Genomic DNA, 23828 nt, shown 5'->3' with positions numbered 1-23828 from the left:
GTTGAATTAAATTAATTTTGAGATTTTCAAGGTGACAGCTACTTTCTATTTTTGAGTTCCAGATACAGTTTTGCTTTTTTTTGTTTTGTTTGTTTGTTTGGCAGTGGGAGGTAAGAGGGGTGACTATTAAAAGGTCTAAAAACTACTTAAGCTTCAACAGATTATTATTACTCTCAGCTGAGCAAAGTAGCTTTTAATTTGGGGACTTATCTCATGAGGTAGGGCAGGCATTGTTAAAGTCCCCAGGGAAAATCTGTAATTGTCTACTTAGCCATCAGAATTAAGATGGTGGGTGTAAAGGAGTGAATAGAGATTCTCCATCATCTTCTACCACTTTGAACCAATGCTTTGAAGTTTGGAGTCTAAATCCTGCTGCTATTAAACTAGTTAATTAGTAAATATATGTATGTAGCACTTACAATATGCTTATAATGCCCATACATTTTGACTATATCTAATGCCTAAGAGCATGAATGTAGTACAAAGTAGCTTCTATAAATAAAACAGGGACAATTTTCAGAACCACATTACATGATACTAGAATTTTTTGAACATATGAAAAGAAAGTATCCCCCCACAACAGACTTACACAAAGAGCTAATTTTCACTGGCAAATTACTCAAATTATGCTTCATTAAGGATTATTTTTGTTGAATAAAATTATTTTTAGGTGAATAGGGTAGAATCATGTTAAACCACTCTCAGACAACTCAAACGAACCATATCTAACATTATATAACCTAAAGTACTATATCTACGCAGGAAGTAACAGTGGCTTCACTTTATTTGGTCAACTTGAAATTTTTCCGACCAGCTTTTAGAGCTGTTCCCTCTCCTTCACATAGCATATATATCATCCTGGGAAAATTACTTAATTATTCTGTGCCTAAATTTCCTTATTGCAAAATGGGATAATAAATAAATGATGCTGGTTCACATACAAAGTAAAATACACACACACAGACACACAGGTCAAAATGAATCTTTGAAAATCTCTGAAACCACTTAGAATATACAGTTTTATTTATAGACCCCATATAGTAAAGTTTGAAAACCACTGACCTAGGTTAAAGGAAGAACAAAGGTAAAATCTAGGTACAAGTTAGTTATTCAAACCATCCTGCCTTAAAATAATAAATTTCTAGCAGTTAATGATAGGCAGGATGGGGAAAGATACCGAAATCTTAAGTATGTACGTATCACTGAATTGGAATGGACTGTTCTTTGGGATAATAAGCATGTCTAGCAATCTTAGCAATTTAACATTATCTAACCTAAAACAATATATCTTTCCAGTATCTCTTAACAACACACTTTTTTCTTATCCCACATAATTACTGCCTAGAAAAATTCACTCATCACATGGTTTGTATCTCAAATTTGCATCACTAACTGTAGTATCAGATTGTGTTCCATGTTACTTGCACACACGATCATCACATCAAATTCAGTATCTTCAAAACCAACTAAGTTAATTTTTTGCCAAACTTTTATACTATACCACAATGCTTTTAAGACTTCATTTCCCTAACTACCGGATCTTTTTAAAAAAACATTTGGCAGGGCATGGTAGCTCACATCTGTAATCCCAGAACTTTGGGAGGCTGAGGCGAGAAGACTGCTTGAGGCCAGGAGTTTGAGACTAGCCTGGGCAACATAGCAAGACCCTGTCTCTATTAAAAAATAAATAAAATAAAATAAATAAGGTTGATGACCAAATATCCCAAATCAGAAACCTTGGCTACCTCTTGAATATTTTTTCTTATTCAATTCCCTAAAACTAAATACTTTTAACCCAAGTGTTTTTCAGACTCAACACCACTAGAGCTGAAACCCTAGCTTAAGTATCCGTTATTTGGCTGTTTTATTATTGAAACTGTTACCTAAACTACTTCTTATCAATTCATCCTGAACCCTTTTCCCAAAGAGATCCTAAAATACTCTGTCTGCTCAAGAAATAATAGTGGCTTTCTATTGTTTATTGTGTCAACTTGAAATTCTTCTGATAGGCTTTAAAGTTGTTTCCTCTCCACTACATAACACACATCATCCTGGGAAAATTACTTTGCTTATGGTAAAATGAGATAATAAAAATACCACACAGGACTCATGTGAATTGAAAAACATTGGTATAGCAAGGTAATTTTACAGTGATAGTTCTGGCACTAGTTCTGGCACTTTGTAAATACTAAGACTAGACTGAACTTTACATGTTATGACTTTCTAATATCCATAATGTGGCCCAAACTTTATTACAATCAAATGTTCTCAAAATAAATCCCTAATTCAACCAGGTAGAACTTTTTGCCTCTCTCTGCTCTCAGAACTCCTTCTTGATATAACTTTTATCTTTACCTATTAATCTTAATCCTATTTATCAAAATTTTGTTTTTCAAAAAGCACTGTTTCTTGAATAAGCCCATCTTCTGTGACTACTCTTGCATTTGTCATACCATTTTATCTTTCAAAATGAAAACATTTCAGAAATTTATCAAAAAGTCCCCAAATCTCATCGCATATAATTAAAATTTCATCTTTTGAACCACAGTTATTTCCTAAATTATGAAATAACTTTCTGAACAAGAGATAATGACTGATAATGAAATCATGAAGTATGAAATTTCTTTTGAAATTTCTATTTTTGTTATTGTGTGTGTGTATGTATGTATAAATACGAATGTCTCTATTGACACTTTATTGGTATTGTTTTGACAGATAAATATATATAAAAGAAATATTATTCAAGATCATCATCCTTGATAAATAGGTATTTAAAACAAATTTTTACAATCTAAACATACAGAGACTATCTTCACTTTCTAAAAAGACCCTAATCTTTGACATAAGAAGTCTGTTTATATTTTAAAATTAGGAACTATATTTAAAATTTTAAGAAAAACACAATTATTTTACTGTCATAAAATAACCTACTGCACAATAAAGGATTTGATTGTTTAAAACAAATTTAATCAGCTGATAATTTTTTTTTATATTTAAAAGATGGTGATGATGAGGATGAAGATAATAGCCATAAACACTTATTTAGCAATTAGTTATATATGCCAGGTACCATTCTAAGTGCTTTGCATGTATTAACCCATTTAGTTTTTAAACAATCCTAGTAGCTTCTTTCATTGCACCTAATATACACATGAAGTAACCAACATAAGGAAAGTCAAAGTTACTTGTCCAAGTAGCTAACTGAGCAGCAGAGCTAGGATTCTGAAATGTTAGACTACAATGTCTCTCTAAGTGCTTTTTTGAAAAAAATTTAAAAAGTAAAAAATTCTTTAAAAATTTAAATTCTTTTAAAAATGTGGTTTATAAAACATATGAATCCATTTAAAATAAAACTTTCACATACGTTAAGTAAAAGCAGTCTCACATATGAATACTTTTTAAGAACTGAGAGGCACACATAGCATACATTTAAGAAAGACATGGAGAATAAAATACCCTAGAAGGAATATAGTAGAGCTACAGTAACGGCAGGATATATACTTTGGTATTTGCTAGAAGTGCTTCCCAACAGATGATCTAGAATACACTATAGCGTAGTCAACTAGTAGTCTGGAAGGTGGGAGTCTGGGCACGCATATGATGAGAGAAGCACCCCTCATAATTTCAAAGTGTGATATCCTTGGAAATGGGAGTTATCAGCTGCAGATTTGTGTTCAGGCACAGTTTGACCTGTTTCTTTTCTCACAAGGTTTCTCTTTAGTTTCAATCAACTAATTCACACCTCTAAATTACCAGTGGACACAACTGAGAAACTATTGCCACATACTCTTCAAGAAAGTGTACCACGAATTTCAAAATACGTAAATATTTTAGGCAATTAAAAAAAAGCTGAGTGGCACACTGAACAATGAGATAGTTACTACTTGCTTCTTATTTACCCAGGTATATCTCTGTCAGACATGAAAGAAGTAGGAGAACAGCCATATAAGATGTAAACTACACAGAACATAAAAACCGAACTCATCCCTTCTTCCAAATCTCCTACTCCTCTCTCTATGCCCAGTAACAGCTAAAGACATTCCCAACAACCAGTCATTCAAGGCACAATAATCTCAAGCTTTATCCCTTTTCCTTTCTGATTATAGGAATATTCAATCAGAAGTAAATTCTTGTTGTAAATTCTTGTAAAGTCTATTTCAGAACTCTCTCTTGAACTCATTTGTCTTAACTCCACTGGTAACAGTTCAAATTTCATTTTTATCTAGATCATTAAATGGCATCATAACTCAATCTCTTTGACTACAGCCTCTAAAATCTAGTTTCACACCATCACCAGAAATTTATTTATAAAACACACCTGCTTAAGAAATTTCCAAGTGCTTTAGAAAAAGCACACAAGTTCAGATAGCCTCAACAGTGTGTACAGAATTACTAGCTGAAATAAAATGGATAGATGAGAATGAAGTAGCCTAATGCTTATGGATGTTTACCAATTTAAAGTTTATTTAAAGTTGTGAGGACTGCACTAAAAAGAACAATTATAGGCTGACACTTCATGCTAACTTATATGAAATACAAATCATATATTTTAGGCATTTATTTCTGAAAATTTTACTTAAGACATTTTTTTAAATGGCTAATTGAAGTTGCAGAACACATGTTAGGCCAGGCATGGTTGCTCATGCCTGTAATCCCAGCACTCTGGGAGGCTGAGGCAGGCGGATCACGAGGTACGGAGTTCGAGACCAGCCTGGCCAACAGACTGAAATCCTCTCTCTACTAGAAATACAAAAATAGCCAGATGTGGTGACGTACACCTGTAGACCCAGCTATTTGGGAGGCTGAGGCAGGAGAATCGCTTGAACCTGGGAGGCAGAGGTTGTTGTGAGCCAAGATCACGCCTCTGTCCAGCCTGGGCAACAGAGCGAGACTCTGTCTTTAAGAAAAAAAAAAAAAAAGAAGAAGAACACATTTTATATTTAATAAGTAAAGAAAGATAATGCTTGGGTAAAATCTAGTGAGTAAATATAAAGTTAAATCGTAAAGAAAGATCATGCCTTGTACACTCGGGCCACATGACTATGGCATTCACATTCGTTTTACAAGGATATATATATTTATAAATGTGTGTGTGTCTGTGTGTGTTTGTATTTACATTTTTAACTCCTTTCAACAGATGAGTACCTACACATAAAATTATAAACTGAACAGGAGCATTAGTTATTTAACCAACTATTGCTAAGCCACTCTAGAGCCACAGAAACACTTAACTGAATTTAAGTAGGTCAGAAATGTAGAAATTCAGAAAAGTTAAGAATAAACGCCATGCCAGAAGCCATCTGTGTCAGTGACAATGTTAGTTCATATACTGTGGACTGGGGAAAAAAATATTAAATGAAATAATTACATTTGCAATACATTTTTTGTTATTCTGTTAACTATAAACTATTTTCCTATAATATTTAAATAATCAACAATTATTAATAAAAAAGGTCAATGCTAAACAGAGGCAAATGTATATTTAGTATGTGTGCACAATCTAAAAGAGATACACATATAAGCGTATAAAATAAATACATTTCTGTTAGAAACAGTGGGGCGTAAAGGAGAGGATAGAAACACACATTATTATCCCAATTGTCCTGGCTGAGTTTAAATTCGGAACTCTATTCCCAGTACCAGAAAAAAAAAAAACCTAGAATATAAAGAGATAAGTACCTTGCTTCATCTTGTTTAGAAAACAAAGAATGCCAATTACTTTTAAGGAAAATAATTAAGTTCATAAAGAAAAGAGTGAAAAATTCATGTTCAATTACCTTTTCTAACTTTTTGGCCTCAATATGTCGAAGTACCTGTTCTCTCCAATCATGAGGAACTTTACTTTTTCCTGGAGGATCTAATAAAGAATGCTCAGAACCAACCCTTGCATTTGGTCTTTTTGAAGGACTAGTCCGTGAATAATTGAAATCACTAACTGACATAGTTCTCTCTGGTATTTCATTAACAGAGGGTCGAGCACTCTGAGGCCTTGATGCATTCGGACCATCAATGCTGTATGTTCGTGCAGAAAGAGGTCTCTGTGATCCTGGCATCAATGGAGGAGTTCTTCCCACTGAGTGGAACTCTCTGTATGATAAATAATCTCCTTCAGGAATCTGGGCCCGCCTTGTAGGACCTGGATCGCCAAGATTTACAGAGGCTGTGGAGGACACACTACTTTGTCGCTGAATTGTACTTCGAGTTACTGCAGGAATAAGTCGGTCATTTGGTGAGATGGCCCACATTTCCCCATGTCTTGCTGAGCCAAGTCTCTGATGTAAATGGTATGCAGTATTAGCTCGCACATTGTTATGATTAGAGAAATTCATATTGGCAGAATGTTTAGCATAACTTTGATTTTCTGTGCTCTCTGATCTAGGAAGGCGCTGAGGCGGAAAACTGGCATGATCTATTTGGGGATTTTGTTTGGAGTGCCACAAAGTGTCTTTGACTGTAGCACTGCTACTGTATTGGATATTATACTGTGGAGGACCATATATTTGAGGTGTAGATGGTGGGCCAATTGTGGGGCCTCTTATTATATTTGGCTCTTCGGGATTATGATTTGAATCAAACTTGAAAATTGCTTTTGTTCCTGATATTAAATCAGAAGATGAAGAAGAACCGGTAAATACCTGCAATGGTTGATCATACAACAATGTGGCAGACTTGCTCCTGACTATATTTTTTCCATCGGCGGCAGATGTGATTTTAACTGTTGCATTTGGCTGCTGAGGTCCATTATCACTAAGAATGTCATAGATTTTTAGCCCTCCAATTTCCATATTAGTTATGCTATGAGATTTCACAACAGATCCAACTGGACCACTTTTCTGAGGGGAGAGATCTTCAGTGCTTTTGGAAATACCTAAGTCAACAGAACAATCAGTGTCATGTGGTTCAGTCCTATTAGGAGACTGTGAAGTTTCCTCAGAGTGTCCATTTACCTTATTTACGGATTCCAGATTAGGATACTTATTTCCATTTTCCAAGTGCTGAGTTTCCTCTTTAGAATTAATGCTTAAAAAGTCTGTTCCAAGCATGATATCCTGTGTTTTTGATCTTTCCATCATCTCTGGTTGAAATGTATCATTAGTTATAAGCTTATTAAGATTCATATTGATGTGATCTAATTTATGAGTGTCATCAGCTGTGGCTGTTGAATCAACACTTTTCTCAATTAGAACTAATTGCTCTTCAATATTCAAATCATATTCAGGTAAGTTAAAATCTTTTTTATCATGAGGTTTGAACTTTTCCTCTGTTGAATTGTTTAAAATATCTCCATTTTGTAAAAGGCTGTTAAAATTTTCATCTTCTTGCCTAAAATAAAGATAATTTTATGAAAAACATAATAAAGCAAAGTTTTCTTAGTAACAGGGAACATTAATAGTTAAATTGTATAGGTAGACAAGTTGATAAAAGGCATTTATATCATGTAATTTAAAAATATTATCTTAATAGTTAATATAGCTTTATATTCAGTTGGAGACAAGTAATACAATTAGAATTCATAGATAATACCAAAATTAATTTTCATCAATACACTCAGTCTGTCACAAAATAATTTAAAGGACTTAACTATGAACAAAAGTGGAATTATTAGTCTTTGCTATATCTTTTCTTGAATGTGCAAAAAACGAAATGCTTGATGGAGGGCAGATATATGGAGAGAAAACTAGTAACATGAATAGTGGAGTCATGAGCATAGGACAATTTTACAGTTAATTTTGAAGCTTTACATTATTAACCAAATTAACCATAGTTAACTAAGTACATAGTTGTTATCACATTCAAATATATAGGTAAGAAAATTGTACAAAGCAAAGAAGCGAATAATTGTCCAAAGTTTTACATAAAATATGTAAAAGGCATAAAAAGATAAATGAAGTCTAATACTCTTCTAAGTAGCTAGCTGTATTTGGCAAATACTTTTAAATATGTCATTCCAAAATTATAGAAAATATTTTACTTTTACCTGGTGGTATTGAACATATTTGTGTCCTCTTGTATACATATTCAAGTTATGTTTCCACAAAAATTCCCTAATACTGGTTTTCCCATTACAAAAAAGATAACTTTCATTACTAGAAATACAGCACAAAAAGATGTTGCTGTACTTCTTGTTTAGGCTTTATTTCATTATATTAAAAGCAGAATTTAGAAAATACCATACCACTTTCCCAACAATAAATAAATCAAATTTTATTATTCAACAAATTAATATAATATCTAGGAGGTTATAAAAATTAGTATTTTAAACAGTAGCTCATAGCCTCAAATTAAAGGATAGAAAAAAAATGACTGATTGTGATTATAACTTTACAATACCTGAACGCATTTTTGGGCATAAAATTCATCTCCCTTTTCCAAAAACACACATTAATAAACAAATTTTACTTAAATATGTCTGAAATTTAAGAACAAGTTTAAGAACAACTATAAATAATTGTTAAAATTTTCCATACATCAAACTTTTGGTTTAGTAGTAACGCCAATCTTTTTTTTGAGACAGGGTCTCATTCTGTCACCCAGGCTGGAGTGCAGTGGCCTGATCATGGCTCGCTGCAGCCTAAACATCCCAGGCCCAAATTATCCTCCCACCTCGGCTTCCTGAGTAGCTGGGACTACAGGCACATGCCAACATATCTGGTTAATTTTTTTATAGATTCATAGTTTCACCATTTGCCTAAGCTGGTCTTGAACTCCTGAACTCAAGCAATCTACCCACCTTAGCCTCCCAAAGTGCTGGGATTACAGGTGTTCCACCACATCAAGCCAATCCCCAATTTTTTTTTTTTTTGAGACAAGGTCTAATTCTGTCACCCAGGCTGGAGTGTGGTGATATGATCAGGGCTCACGGCAACTTCCACCTCCCACCTCAGCCTCCCAGGTAACTGGTTCTACAGGCATGTGCCACAACACATGGCTAACTTTTGTATTTTTTTTGGTAGAGACAGGGTTTCACCATGTTGCCCAGGCTGGTCTCAAACTCCTGGGCTCAAGCCATCCTCCTGTTTCGGTCTCCCAAAGTGCTGGGATTACAGGTTTGAGCCACTACGTTCAGCCCAGCCAACTCCCATCTTTCTAACAAGCAGAGTTTAGCTGATAGGATAACACTATGGTAGAATGGCAGGGCCTTACTCTGATAACCAAATTTCTTCTTTTTTTTTTCTTTTCAAACCCATAGCCAACATTACAGACAACCAACTTTCTCAAGAGCCTAAACAATAAAACGTGTTTTAGACTTCAGCTAAATTCCAGGCTACACAAATTAACATTTATCTCTCTCTCAGTGAGTGTGTCCTACAAAATTAAGCCTAAGTCAAATATACAACACCAGTCAAGACTATTTGAACCTTCTTTTTTTTTTTTCTTTCTGAGATGGAGTTTTGCTCTTGTTACCCAGGCTGGAGTGCAATGGCGTGATCTCGGCTCACTGCAACCTCCGCCTCCTGGGTTTAAGCAATTCTCCTGCCTCAGCCTCCTGAGTAGCTGGGACTACAGGCACCACCATGCCCAGCTAATTTTTGTATATTTAGTAAAGATGGGGTTTCACCATGTTGACCAGGATGGTCTCGATCTCTTGACCTCGTGATCCACCCGCCTCGGCCTCCCAAAGTGCTGGGATTATAGGCGTGAGCCACCGCGCCCGGCTGAGTATTTGAACCTTCTAATGACAGCCCTCCAAAATGATTCTGCATTTCTAACTATAAAAATACTCCTTTCAAATTACCTCAACTATGCTGTTTATGTTGCCATATCTAAAAATTATATAAATATTCAATTTTTTAATCAAGAGACTGAGAATCTAGTCTATCCTTCCCATTTAAAAATCTAATTTAGAATGGAAATATATAAAAACTAAATAGAAAATCAGCAATAAAAATGGGGAAAGAAAACATATTACTGGAACCACTTCTATAATATTTATTTATGAAATCCTTTATGTTTATGTATTTGTTACCTGCCTTACCACTTCTATTTATTGTACAAATGAAAAATCATAAAAGATGCTCACATACCTGATTTTGGAATTCATATCAATATGAGTTTGTTTCACTGGAGAGCAGAGTGAGGTGTCTTGACTACTATCAGTATTAAGAGAAACTGAATCAGACATCCGAGATGGAGAAGAACAATTGCTATTATTCTGATTGCTATTGTGTGTAACTTCATCGGATAAAGAATCTGTTTCCTTTGTATCATCTGAAACAAAACAAATTTAAGATCAATGATAAATTAGCCAAGAATTTTGTGAAATGCTTTTCAGTGATGACAAATGGCAATTATACTGTCCTGGTTCTATATGAGGTAATAAATTATATTGATAAGATAATCAGAGGCACCCTGAAAAGTCAGTCCTAATACAAAGATTAAAGAATTTTTAAATGGCGATATTATTTTTTAAAAGTAACCAATGTTGGAGTTACTAAGAATTCGATTTAGTTACTGACAAGGTGATATTATGTACTGTTTTCTAAGGTCAGTTAATTTCAGTAAGTATACTTTTCATTCATTTACAATATTAAAAACTGATAATAAAAACATAGATTATAACCTTTGTAAACTTATCTGGGCAAGAAATTATTTTATATATAAGGAATTTTTTGCCATCTACTCTGATAATAAGCCGTTAATCCATAAACACACAATCACCAAACAATCAAGGGATTTTCAAATCAAGCTCTTTCATTTCTTAATGTTTTTAAAACATTTCATAGACTTGTTATGAATGGTAAACTCTCAATATGTGAGGTGGTTGTGTGTATAGCAATTATATGAACAGAAATAGACAAGTGTTCATATTCTGTAATAGACAGGTAGTATAAAAAGTAGTATTTTTTCAAAGTAGTGCTAAAAAGGTTGTTTTTAACTAACTCAATTCTAGCCAAATCATGGAAACAGTGTACACAGATATATCCATAGAAGATTATATGAATTAAGGATATCTTTGATGTTCTGAGATCTTAGGAGCACAGATCAAGTAGTTTGGATTGTATTTACAGTTAACAGTAGCAAATGGGACTCTGTATTGATCTCAAGGTATTCAGGTTTTGGGTTCTTAACTTTTAAAATATCATTAATATAGATACTTAAGTTCTTTCTTAGATACACTCCTTTTCCTCTTCCTTATCATGGGGGCTACTGTGACAATTAGATAATAACACGTAAAATATTCAGCATAGTACCTAAGCAATTAGTGCTCAACCAATTCTAGGTATCATTACTACAAGTATTATGAACCCGAGCTATCTAAGCACCACCTTGATAATAAGTATCACTGATGTCATAAACACAAAAGGCTAAACATTTGAGGAAGATGATATAAAGATACTCAGGTGCTAGAGGGGAGGGGTGAAGGAATGGACAAATATTCTTCAAGATCCATTTCATCTCTAAGAGTCTGAGATTCTCTTATATGAAAAATGGCTGTCAGAGGTTGGACAGAGTGTAAAAAAATTGTTTTGCAACAGAATGAAAATAACGAGCACCTACATCAGGTACTGTGCTGAAAGATACATTATCTAGCCCATTTGATGCAAACTCCTTCATTAGCCTCATTGTATGTCAAATCAGATATGTACACATGGATGAAATTGAGTAACTCAAGGATCACACAGCAGGTAAGTGGCAGAAATGAAGTTACAATCTAGGCTTATCTGTCTGTGAAATCCATGCCTTTATAAGTAAATATGCATGAGGGAAAAGAAAAGACTATCAAAGCCTTTCTCTAAAAATGTGAGGGAAGGAAACAACTTTTCAAAAAGCCAATTTCACTAAAAATTTGTTTCTAAAATGTTTCAAATAACATAATATTAAATGAAATTTATTCCAAAAAAATTATAAATTTATTCAGGCAATTTCTCTTCTTAGTACTCTCCTTCAACATCTAACCTTTTTTGTTATTACTAAGTGCTACGACTTTTGGCTGGTTAATAGAAGTTTCAATTAATGGTGGTCGCATCTCTGCCATTTTCATCTCTTCATCAGAAGAAAGTTCTTCAGATTCCTAGTCAAAAGGGGAGGGAAGGGGATTAAAAATTAAATTTTTGTTTCTTCAAATAAATATTAAGTCATAAGACTTTAAAGGGATAACAAATATTACAAACACATATTAAATCTTTTCAAGATATGGTAATAAAACACAACCAGTCCTTCCAAGCCTGTTTGTACTCTTGGCACCTCTATCCTGTTAATGGCATCATTATCCTAATCAAGCATTAGGATATTGTTTTCTCTATTGCCTTCTTTATACTGAGATATTCACGTGATGCCTACAGAACATTAAGTCCAAACTTCTTAGCTTGGCTTTCAAGAGCCTTCGTAATCAGGGCCCAATCTACTCTACTGATCTTATTTCATAATATTGCCTCTGACTTATTCAGTAAGATAAAACGCTATTTTCCATATGTTCCACATGCCATTCTTTGGCTCTCATCATTCCATCTCCATTTCATTCCATTCTCCTGTATCTGTGAATTAAAATCTTTCAAAACACGGTTCAAACGCCCCCTTCTCCTTAAAGCAGCCATAAATCTTCTAAATTTCTGTAACACTTAGTACTTTTCTTACACACTCAGCACAGTTTATCCTTAATTATATTTATTTGCATTCATTTAAATCCCTACATTCACTTACTCATTCTGTCACTATACCTTCAAACACAGTGCCTTACACATAGAAATTACACTAAATGTGGCATAAGTTCACTGTGATAAACCTAATAATTTTTTCACAGCTTATGTTACATTAGCTTCAGTGCATACCATAGTGTACTGAGTGACATTAACCATCATTTAAAAAAAAAATTATTCCTGTTGTAAATGACAACTCACAGGATAACCAGGAACAGTTATAGTTGGTGTGTTTTGAATGCATTTTGAATTTTTAGGGATAAAAATGTATTAACTTAAATAGCCAATTGGAGCTAGTATATACTACAGTGAACAACACAGATATAAATCAGAACCACTTCAGATATTCATATTAAAAAGTTACAGCTTCACCATTTTACATTACCACCAGCAGTATATGAAAGGAATATAAAATGGTGCAATCATTTTTCATTTATGAAAATATACATCCACACAAAAACCTGTACATATATATTCATTGCAGCCTTACTCATTATAGCCAAAAAGTGGAAGTAATGCAAATGTGTATTAATTGAAGAATGCATAAACAAAGTATGGATACATACAATGTAATATTATTTGGTCATAAAAATGGACACAATATTGATATAAGCTATAACACAGATAAACTTGAACACATTATGCTAAGTGAAACAAACCAGGCACATAAGACCACATATTGTATGATTCCACTTAAATGAAATGTCAAGAACAGGCAAATTTATAGAGTCATATAAAGTAGATTTTTGGTTGCCTAAGGATGAAAGGGATAAAGAATGAGGAGTTAACAGTTAAGGAGTACAGGATTTCTTTCTGGGGTGAGAAACATGTTGTAAAAGTGATTGTAGTAATGGCTGCACAATTTACTAAATATACTGAAAGACACTGAATTGAATACTTTAAATGAGTAATTTGTATGGTACGTGAGTTATATTTCGATAAAGCTGTTTTTTAAAAAAAGTTCGTGCTTTTATTGATCCACTAGAGAAATTCCACATCGAAAAAAGTCTCATTCAACCAAAAAACCCTTCACATTCAATGATAAATGCATATGTAAGTCAAATAATTGGATATTAGTCTTTTCAAGTTACAGAAATAAAAGCAATTATGTATTTTACAGTAAACTAGACTATCCATATATAATTTGCATAAACATCTGAATACAAAGGGCATAATAATTGTAAGTTTAAAGTGATAAATGAGTGATATTTTTGTAGAAATAAAATTTCTCAATGATGAATGCATTAACATATTTTCTATAATCAATATCAGGATTTTAACAACAATAAAATATAAATTGAAAGTTCTTATGATTACTCCAGAATAATTATAATATCATACCTCAAAAACATCATCATGGTTAACAATATGCTTCAAGTTCTCAGAGGCTTTCATATTTATAGTCACTGGTAAACTCCCAGGACTAATCTCAGCTTCAGGTTCACTGATCTTCTGTATAGAGTTCCCTATCGTACACTTGTCTCTTTCATCAACTTTGCTTTTTACTGTAGTTGTACTTTCTGAGGTCTAAGTAAAAGATAAAGAGTTCATATTCTTTAATTTTTATATTTTTAAAGTTCAGATAAAAATTTGTAAGCAATTTGCCAACTTCCAATTCCGGACAAATCTCCAACAAGAAAACTTTAAACATAGAAACCTGCGGCACTAACAGATAAAATGCTCATTTTGGGAGCACAGGGTCCCCAAAGATCCATGAGCCACATTAAAATGTAAAACTCAGCCAAGGTTACTTTCCTTTTAGAAGCTGCAAGGCTTCTAAGTGTGGACAACTGAGTTACTTAGCTCAGCACACTTAACTCCAGATGGTTAAAGTTGTTTTCTGCTCATTGTGGACTGTGTAGTAACTCTAATGACATGGTAAAACTTTAGTTTCTGTGATACAGTATGTGTGTGTGTGGCAAAGTCCTAAAGGTATATACCATTCAGGGATTTGTGAATGTTTCTGAAATATCCCAAAGAAATGCCAAATGTCTATTATTGCAATTACATTTAAAAAGAGAATGGGATAAAATGGACAAATATTACCAGGGGGAAAAAATTCATAATAATGATTTTTCTGACATTCATTATCTTCTTTGTTCAGAAAATTTTTCTAAAGGCTACGCTGACATTACCCTGCCAACTGGACACTCTATAGCCAGAGAGTGGTCATGACAGTAATCAGAGAGTTCACCGCTTATTATAGTTTCCCAGTTCAGGTAGCTGAGAACAAATCATAAATTTGTAAGTGCAGTCATGTGGCACTTAACAGTGACATGTTCTGAGAAATTTGTTGGGTAATTTTTTTCATTCTGTGAATATGGAGTTTACTTACATAAACCCACGTTATAGCTTACTACATATATAGCCTACATGATATAGCCTATGGCCTCTAGGCTACAAACCTGTATAACATGTTACTATACCAAACACTGCAGGCAATTCTAACATAATAAAAAGTTATTTATGTATGCAAACGTATCTGAATATAGAAACGTTGTGTTATGATGTCATTAGACTATAGGATTTTTTCAGCTCCATTATATTTTTCTTCTTTTTTTGAAACAGGGTCTCACTCTGTCACCCATGCTGGAGCGGTGTGACATGATCATAGGTCACTGCAGTCTTGAACTCCTAGGTCAAGGGAGCCTCCCACCTCAAGTCTTCCAAGAAGCTAGGACTACAAGCCCATGCCCAGCTAATTTTTTTTTTTAAGATGGAGTTTCGCTCTTGTTACCCAGGCTGGAGTGCAATGGCACAATATCAGCTCACCGCAACCTCCACCTCCTGGGTTCAAGCAATTCTCCTGCCTCAGCCTCCCGAGTAGCTGGGACTACAGGCTGCGCCACCATGCCCAGCTAATTTTTGTATTTTTAGTAGAGATGGGGTTCACCATGTTAACCAGGATGGTCTCGATCTCTCAACCTCATGATCCACCCTCCTCGGCCTCCCAAAGTGCTGGGATTATAGGCGTGAGCCACCGCGCCTAGCCAAATGTTTAAATTTTTTGTAGAGATAGGTTGTCCTGCTATGTTGCCCAGCCTGGTCTTGAACTCCTGGCCTCCAGTGACTCTCCTGCCTAAGCCTCCCAGGTAGCTAGGACAAGAGGCACACACCACCAAGCTCAGCTAATTTTTTTTTTTTACCTTTTTGTAGAAACAGTCTCGTCATGTTCCCCAGGCTGGTCTCAAACTCCTGGGTATAACTGACAGTCCCACATCGGCCTCCCAAAGTGCTGAGATTACAGTTGTAAGTCAGCATGGCCAGCCATCTCCCTTATATTCTCTAGTCGAGATGGGGTTTCACCATGTTGGCCAGGCTGGTCTCAAACTCCTGACCTCAAGTGATCTGCCCACCTCGGTCTCCCAAAGTGCTGGGATTACAGGCGTGAGCAATTGCGCCCAGCCCCTTATACTCTTATGGGACCACCATCACATGTATGTGAGTGTGTCAACTGAAATATCACTCTGTGGTGCACGACTCCACATTTAGAGTAATGAAAAGGGTCACTATATCAACTGTCATTTTAAAATAACTTGAAATAAACTTTAGTTAATGTTTAAATTTTCTAACCTTCACATCTCCATCTTTATTTATATCTTGTTGATCTTCATATGGTTTCACATCTTTTCCGGAGTCTTCACTGGTCTCTTCATCTTTTAATCTATGTACAATGGTTTGAACAGTTTTGACCATATTCTTAAGCTCATCTGGGTATGGTGTTGGATATCTTTTTAAATTTCCCTCCTAGAGAAACAAAATAAGTGAAATATGAAGTACGAATATTTCTAGTGTCAATCTCAAACAAAATTTAATCTATAATCCATCTAAATTACATTAGACATCAAGCTCATAGGGGTAACTGTGAAGACAAATGTTAGGCTTTGAGGCCATTTTAGGCTTGATAAAAATATGGTTTTATAACAAAATAATAAGACTTCACAGTAAATTTTAATGTTTTAAAAGTTTCATCAGACTCAAATATTTCCATTTAGAGATATATAGTATGAATATTGCCAAAAATTGTGTCACTTAGCTTTGAAACAGATACATATTTTTCAGCTAGATATTAATCTATGCACAGATAAAATTGAGAGATTCATATATTTATGTCTCACATGCCAAGAGCCATATTCTTCCAAGGTTAACCTGTCGTTTTCTGAGATTCAGCTGGTTTGTATAAGGGGCAAATAATTACATTTGTTAAGCAACTTAAAAATATGTATTTACTATTCATATCACTCTGACATGTTTTCAATTCCATAAAGAAACAAAATGTTCATAACAAAGAGTTCTTTATCTCTAGGATTTATGTAAGTAATTCACTAAAGAAAGGGCAAGGGGAGAAAATAATCATTACAAATATGATGGAGGGGGAGTCAACAAAACTGAAGTTAAACATAAGGGGCACTAATTTGAAATAAAGTCTTGGTTAATTTCTCTAGCCTATAATAATGTTTTCCTCTTATATTTATATATACTATGAAATTTAGCTTTAAATCACATAGTTTTATATTTTTCCCAAATTCTTTGATGTGTGAAATATTTGAAAGCAATAACACTTCAAGTGCCTTGAGGACAAGGAATAAATCCAATAGTTTTTTATATCCCCAAACATCATAGTATATATAGTACCAACTTAAATATCAGCAGACTTGTTTCAAATTTGAAAGAATAAAAAACAGACTCACCCTGGGAGGTGCCTCCCTTTCATCTTTGTCTTCATCACATTCAAATGCAACTTGAGCCCGCTGTTTCCTCTGTTCCTCCCACAACGAAGGGTTAAAACTTTCATTATCTGATATAAACATAACTAGAGAAAAGTAAGGAACAAACAAAAACCTCTATATTTTACTGTAATTGTGGAAATCTATCACTTGCTCATAATTTCTGTATGAGTTATGTTCCTTAGTTAAGAGCAGTCAATGCAAGAAATTCAAAATCCTAATGAGTAGGCTGTGATTTTTTATAATGTTAATGTAAGATTTTTTTACAGTGTCAACCACATATCCTTTCTTCCCTGAAGCTGATTCATCTTGTTTTCTTACCAGAAGCGTTCCTGAAGGGAATCTACCCATTAAAACACCATAGACATATGGTTTTGTGCAGTGCCCTAAAAGGTGCTATGGTTGAAATGCAATTTCATCATTGCATTAAACATTATGTGGATTATATACTAAGTAAAGTTCTTACAATATATTTTCTATATCAAAATGTAAAGAAAATGGAAATTTTAAGGTAAACTCAACACTTATATATTCTATCAGATATATAAGGTGAACATCCCTAAATCAAAAATAAAAATGTAAAAAACTCTAATAAGCACTTCCTTTGAGCATTGTGTCAGCATTCTAAAAGGTCTGAATTTTGCTTTGAATTTGGGGTTTTGGGATTAGGGATACTCAACTAATATGAATTCTGCAAATATTCCCAAATCCAAAAAAACTCAAAACCTGAAACATTTCTGGTCTCAAGCATTTTGGATAAGAGATATTCAACCTGTAATATTAAAAGTAAAGATTTAACAACTCTCAGTTTTTTGTTATTGTTAGGCAACTAAAAAAATACATAAGGCTTAAAAATTAATTCATTCAACTATTATATATCACTCCATAGAAGTCATACAATATAAAATAAAATCACAACTTTTTTGCCCATTAAAAGAAAATTAATATCCCCTACTCAAAACAGAGATTTCAAGTAACCACAATAAGCTTTAAAAAACCCTAGAAACTCCTGGAGTATCCAAATATGGTCAATTTGAATTATTTCTGCAAAAATAACAAAATACAAAAACTTCTAGTTATCATTTTTATTAAGCCTTTGTTTAGGGCTTAACTTTAAAATTTCATATCTATACTAAGGATGCCACAAAAACCAAATCTTAGCAAAGGGAATGAAATTTTTTAATTTAGCCTTTTGTTTTCATTACTCCAAGATTTTTTTTTCCTTATAATTGCTTAACATGTACTCAATGAAGTAGTGTATTTATTTTCAAAACAAATGTGGAATGTGATTCAAATTCCTATTGACATATTTTTGTGGTATCATTGGAAAGGCAAGGACAGCTCAGCAGTTTCCAACAAAGTCTATTTTTGAATTCATGTAATTCCCTCTACTCTCTCACTTATTTCAGGTAGTAATTTCAATCACCAGCTTGGCCCAGAGATTCCAATGACTGTTAGTTTATGTCTAAAGCAATTTTACACCAGAATTTATTCAGAACCCTAAAGTAAGTAACTTTTACCATGCCTCTCATTCATGTCAACTTCTGGTCACTTATAACTTTCTACTCTTTAGTATAAATCTCACATCTTTGAAGATTCAGGACATCAGGTAATATCACTTTATAGCCATTCTAGAGGCTATTCAAACTGATTACCCAGGTATAGACTGAGGAGTCTAGTATTTGGCTACACATGCTAATCTCCTGAATGATGACAATGTGGGATGATAAACGTGCCACCCCAAGACCCTAACTTTGTAATTCCTTGATGTCCTCAATCCCAATGTCCATATGCACATCGGTCAAATGATTCACAACCATAGTCATACTCAGGACCTTGGCTTCCATAAAACTTTTCCACTTGTTTGACCATTACACCTGTTCTTCCAAATCACTCAATTCCTTATTGTTGCTGGTAAACTTTCAGTTCCTTAACTACCTTTCTTTTGCTCCTTGTAAAATCACTCTAGGTTTTAATTCCTTCTCTATTAAGTTTAGATTTTATGATAAATTAATCACTACCACTTCCCTGAAATGCCCTTACCCCAACTTCCAGAGGCAAATTTCTTTCACTTCACTGTAAAAGAAATGCAATAAAAACCCTCAGACTCATATTTCCACTAATATCCTGCTTTCTTAGATATGAATGTATTGTTATATGAAAACATACTTCCCTTTCTCTCTGATTAAGACTGATTCCTCTATCTAGGCCCAAGATCTCATCCCTACTCTTGCACATTTATTCATCACTATCTACCTTTAGAATCTTTCTTTTCCTTCTTGTTTTTTTAATCTTCCCACCTTTAGTAGAATCTTGAAAGTAAGAATATTTGTCTTTACTTAGCTCTAGCACAATACCTGTCACAAAGGTGGGATGAAAAATAAGTGTGAACAGTGTCTACTTCTTTCAAACTGTTATAAAACTCAAACCCAGTAAGATAATATTTTTTGATTCATCTATTTCTTAGAGGCATTGGGATAAACAAAAAACCCTTTCTTATAGTTGAAAGAAAATTCATTCACCTTGTTTAGTGCTCTGCTTATAGTATCCATGAAATACTTTAAGTGACACATGAACTCTAAGAGGACCCAGAATATCATAATTGATACTGTATTTCAAAGTTTTCTATTAGAAATTCTTCCATTCTAAAACAAATCTCAAAATCAAAACTTAGTAGTGGCAAGATTTTGCTACTTCTATTCTTCTTATCAAAACTAAATGTTTTATCTGAATTGTGATCTCTTTTTAAATTAAACAGGAAGGGAATAAATTACAATGATAGAATAGAAAAAGGTGGCAAGGTAGATTTCAATCATTAAAGTAGAAAACAGTATGAGAAGAGATCAAGGCATGAATATACCTATGATTCAAGACAGTTTAGAGGCAGAATGAGTAAACATTTTCTATAAAGGGTCAGATAAATATTTTAAGCTTTGTGAGAGACAAAACAATCACAGTAGCATCTATCTTGAAGGATTATTGTAAAGATGAGAAGTTACGGATATCTAAAGTGCTTAGCACTGTGTCTGACTCAAGTTGGCTATTATTCTTACATTGCTATAGCAGGTTTAGCTTTAAAATACTGAAATGGAATAAAAACACATCTAACTTGTATTTCAGAACTAGTTCTAAACTATTAGAAAACTCTTTACCTTCTATAGGATAACTATTTCTTGTTCTCTGCTAGAAGAAATAAAAGATTTGCTTTGATAAGTTATTATTTCTTGGGTATACCTAATGCCTTTTATTTAGATGTACCAAAACCTATTCAGCTTCCTAATCAAATAAGAGGATTTGTGAGATATCAAATGTAAAAAGCTTCATATACGGGAGGTTCTATAGTTAAAGTTTTGAGAATAGGTTTACAAATAACCTCTCTTCCATGTATTTAAATTCACCCATAACCTCCAAATTTAGCAGTATGATAAAATACAAAAGTATGTTTCCATAACAAAATATAGTATACTTAATATTAAGCTGTCAATATGATTACTGTTTTATGTGAACAATAATTTCATGAATTAGAAATTAAGAAGTTAAAATTAGAGGTGCAAACTCTGCTTATGTTGATACTGTATTTCAAACTTTTCTGTTAGAAAAGTAAGCAGTACCATGTGGGGCATTACAGCAAATACTTGAATGCATCAATAGCTAAGTTTTTTTGTCTTATTCCCTAACTTAGATCTCAATTTCCTACTTTCTTTGTCTCTGAAGATGATTTCTGGAAAATAGGAAGTAAAGGTAGGCATCCTCTAAATAATGTTATAGTCAGCTATGCAATATACTCAGATAATTGTTCTTTTTACATAAAAGGACAGAATAGTAGCATAAGTATCCCTTATCTGAAATGCTTGGGACCAGAGTATTTTGCAGTGAATGAATGTGGCTGTGCTCCAAAGGAACTATTATCATCATTTCAAGATAAGCAAACTGAAGTTCAAAAACTTATTTGACTTGCCCATGGTATTGTTTATAAATTAAGACTGATAATTGATTTACATTTTTTCTTCAGTGTTTCCATGTGCTAAGAATTAATTTATAAATAATTTCAAATCACAGAAATTTTCACTGTCAGAAAGAAGATATATAAAAACTAGTTACTTTAACTATAACACAATAAACACACACACACACACACACACACACACAGTACAACATATATTAGAAACTATTTGTTCCTTAGTCTAAAAGGTCATCATAATCTATAAAAAACATCTATGCCCAGTAGAAAAAAGTATATTCCACTTTATCAGGCAAAATAAAGAAAATAATTTAGGAACAGCATTTCTACTCAGAGTTCTACAGATTATCCTGATTCAGTGTGTGGATCCAAGTGTAGTATTAAGTTCACAAGTGAAGAAAATATTTCCTGCTTTAAGAATTCTAATCACATAATACTTATGTATTCCTAGCATTTAGCTAAATGTTTTTAAGTTATCAATTTTAACACTGTGATTTAATTTAAAGGAATCATTTAAGGAAGCATATGCTACACTTATACCTCTAAATTCAACTGTCTATACCCCTGAAATAGTGCCCTATTTTTCCATTACTTTGAAATAAACTTTTTTGATCAATTCTCTAAAGTCCCATTAAACTAGTAAAAGTCTTTGAGACTTAAAATTCACTTCACACCTTTTAAATTAGTATTTGTTTTTAAAAAATAAACAGATTCTGAAATTCCTACCATCCTCAGTCCTTGGCTGTTGAGGGAACATGTAGTTAGTAAGCACCATTTTCTGGGTCTCTGAATCAGTTTCTTTTTGAAGAGGTATCAGGGGTTTGGACTAGAGAAAGAAAATAAATATTTAATTTTCATTAACCCTAAAGCAAACACATATTCAGCAATTCCTCTGCCTAAGTACACATCACTTTTTCTATAAAGTATCAATGTGCAGGTTACAAACAAATTTAACTACACACAATAACACTTTAGGTATTGATTTGAAACCTTATTAAAATTCAAAAAATAAAATTTAGTTTTTAGTATAAAAAAAGTTCATACCATACAGCAATTATTATTGAAATATCACGTTTTAAAAGATTTCATATAACAAATTTATTCATTGTCCAATAATTACTTATTATCGTAGTGATGTATTTAATTAAGCTGTAAAAGAAGCCTTTCCATTGTTTGCCCTATCTAGTATTCCCCATCACTAAGATGCTTTTGGAAAAAATTATTTGGCAGGGTTAGCCTGGTTATCTAAATGTCTATTCTAGCCAGCAGCTGAAAAGAGAATGATGAAAACCATAAACTGCTTCTCTTTCTTCCTCTTGTGTCTCCTGTCTACAGTAGTGATACCAGTAAGTTACTCAGTGGTAGAGCCTACAGGAAATTTGGACCTTCTTTTTTCTTTTTTGAGATGGAGTCTTGTTCTGTTGCCCAGGCTGGAGTGCAGTGGCACGATCTTGGCTCACCACAACCTCTGCCTCCCAGGTTCAGGTGATTCTCCTGCCTCAGTCTCCTGAGTAGCTGGGACTACAGGTGCATGTCACCATGCCTGGCTAATTTTTGTATTTTTAGTAGAGACAGGGTTTCACTATGTTGGCCAGGCTGGTCTCGAACTCCTCACCTCCTGATCCGCCCACCTTGGCCTCCCAAAGTATAGACCTTCTTTTTTCTTAGGATTTCTTTCCCTAACTACTTAGCAAATGTTATGCACCTATTTTTTAATATAACTATTTCCTTTTGGTATTCACCTAAATCCTACCAATAAAAGCCTTGGCTGACTCCAGACAGGCAGAGAACTACCCAATTCTCCTCTCACATGCCACCCTATTACTTAAATCTTTGCACTGACTTTTGTGAAAACCTTCCATCTACTTAATTCCATCCTGTAATCTTACTCCCATTCAAACATTCCCCTCTGTTCCTCAACAAACAAAAACTGCCCTACATTTCAAATTCCTGACGTTTTCCTTGACTTCCTCTGATAATGGAAACGGTAGCTCTATTCCCTTCCCAAAGACAGTGCTTCCCTTAAGCCTCAAATATAGGTGTTTTATTCTCTCCTACCTCATCCACCCCGTCAGGAGGTGAGAGTAGCACTTACAATGCTGTGACATCATTCTGCCCCATCCTCAAATTTAAACTCCTGTTCCTTTGAGGAATATAACCAGTACCTTCCACAGTCAATCTCCTTTAATATTATCCACTAGCCTCCTGGTGGTATTCATCTATTCCTGGCTCTTTTACACCAAATCTTTCCAAAGTCATGTTAGAAAACATAGATGACATCTCCATACCTTTGACTTCTTAGTAGATGAAAGAATGTGTCAGAAAAAAAAAAGTTCCCTTAGATGAGTGTATAAAAATTATCTGGGAGGCTTTTAAAAGCTCATTGCCCTGAAAATCTTCTAAAACTGTTACAATTGTTGCACAACTCTGTGACTATACTAAAAACCACTGAATTGTATCCTTTAAAAAGGGTTCATTGTATGGTGTGTGAATTACATGTCA

At 33.8% G+C, this 23828-nt stretch overlaps 1 protein-coding gene across 5 annotated transcripts in view; it reads right to left on the bottom strand.

The window, feature by feature from the left end:
* The window catches only part of ERBIN (erbb2 interacting protein), a 152695-nt gene that overhangs the window by 27158 nt on the left and 101709 nt on the right, over positions 1 to 23828 (bottom strand). For all 5 annotated transcript variants that reach the window (XM_012462252.3, XM_012462253.2, XM_012462254.3 and 2 more), the window contains exons 15-21: positions 22053 to 22152; positions 17330 to 17451; positions 16212 to 16385; positions 13980 to 14165; positions 11899 to 12013; positions 10026 to 10209; positions 5778 to 7323 (exon numbers count right to left, since the gene is read on the bottom strand). In XM_012462252.3, the coding sequence (XP_012317675.2) occupies positions 5778 to 7323; positions 10026 to 10209; positions 11899 to 12013; positions 13980 to 14165; positions 16212 to 16385; positions 17330 to 17451; positions 22053 to 22152 (2427 nt within the window). The remainder of the gene's footprint in view (positions 1 to 5777; positions 7324 to 10025; positions 10210 to 11898; positions 12014 to 13979; positions 14166 to 16211; positions 16386 to 17329; positions 17452 to 22052; positions 22153 to 23828) is intronic.

This window comes from Aotus nancymaae, unplaced genomic scaffold, assembly GCF_030222135.1.
Source record: "Aotus nancymaae isolate 86718 unplaced genomic scaffold, 86718_ANA_hifiasm-v0.15.2.pri h1tg000014l, whole genome shotgun sequence".
NCBI classification, from domain to species: Eukaryota; Metazoa; Chordata; class Mammalia; order Primates; family Aotidae; genus Aotus; species Aotus nancymaae.
Note: the sequence above shows the minus strand (reverse complement) of the source record. Positions and strands in the feature narration are given on the sequence as shown.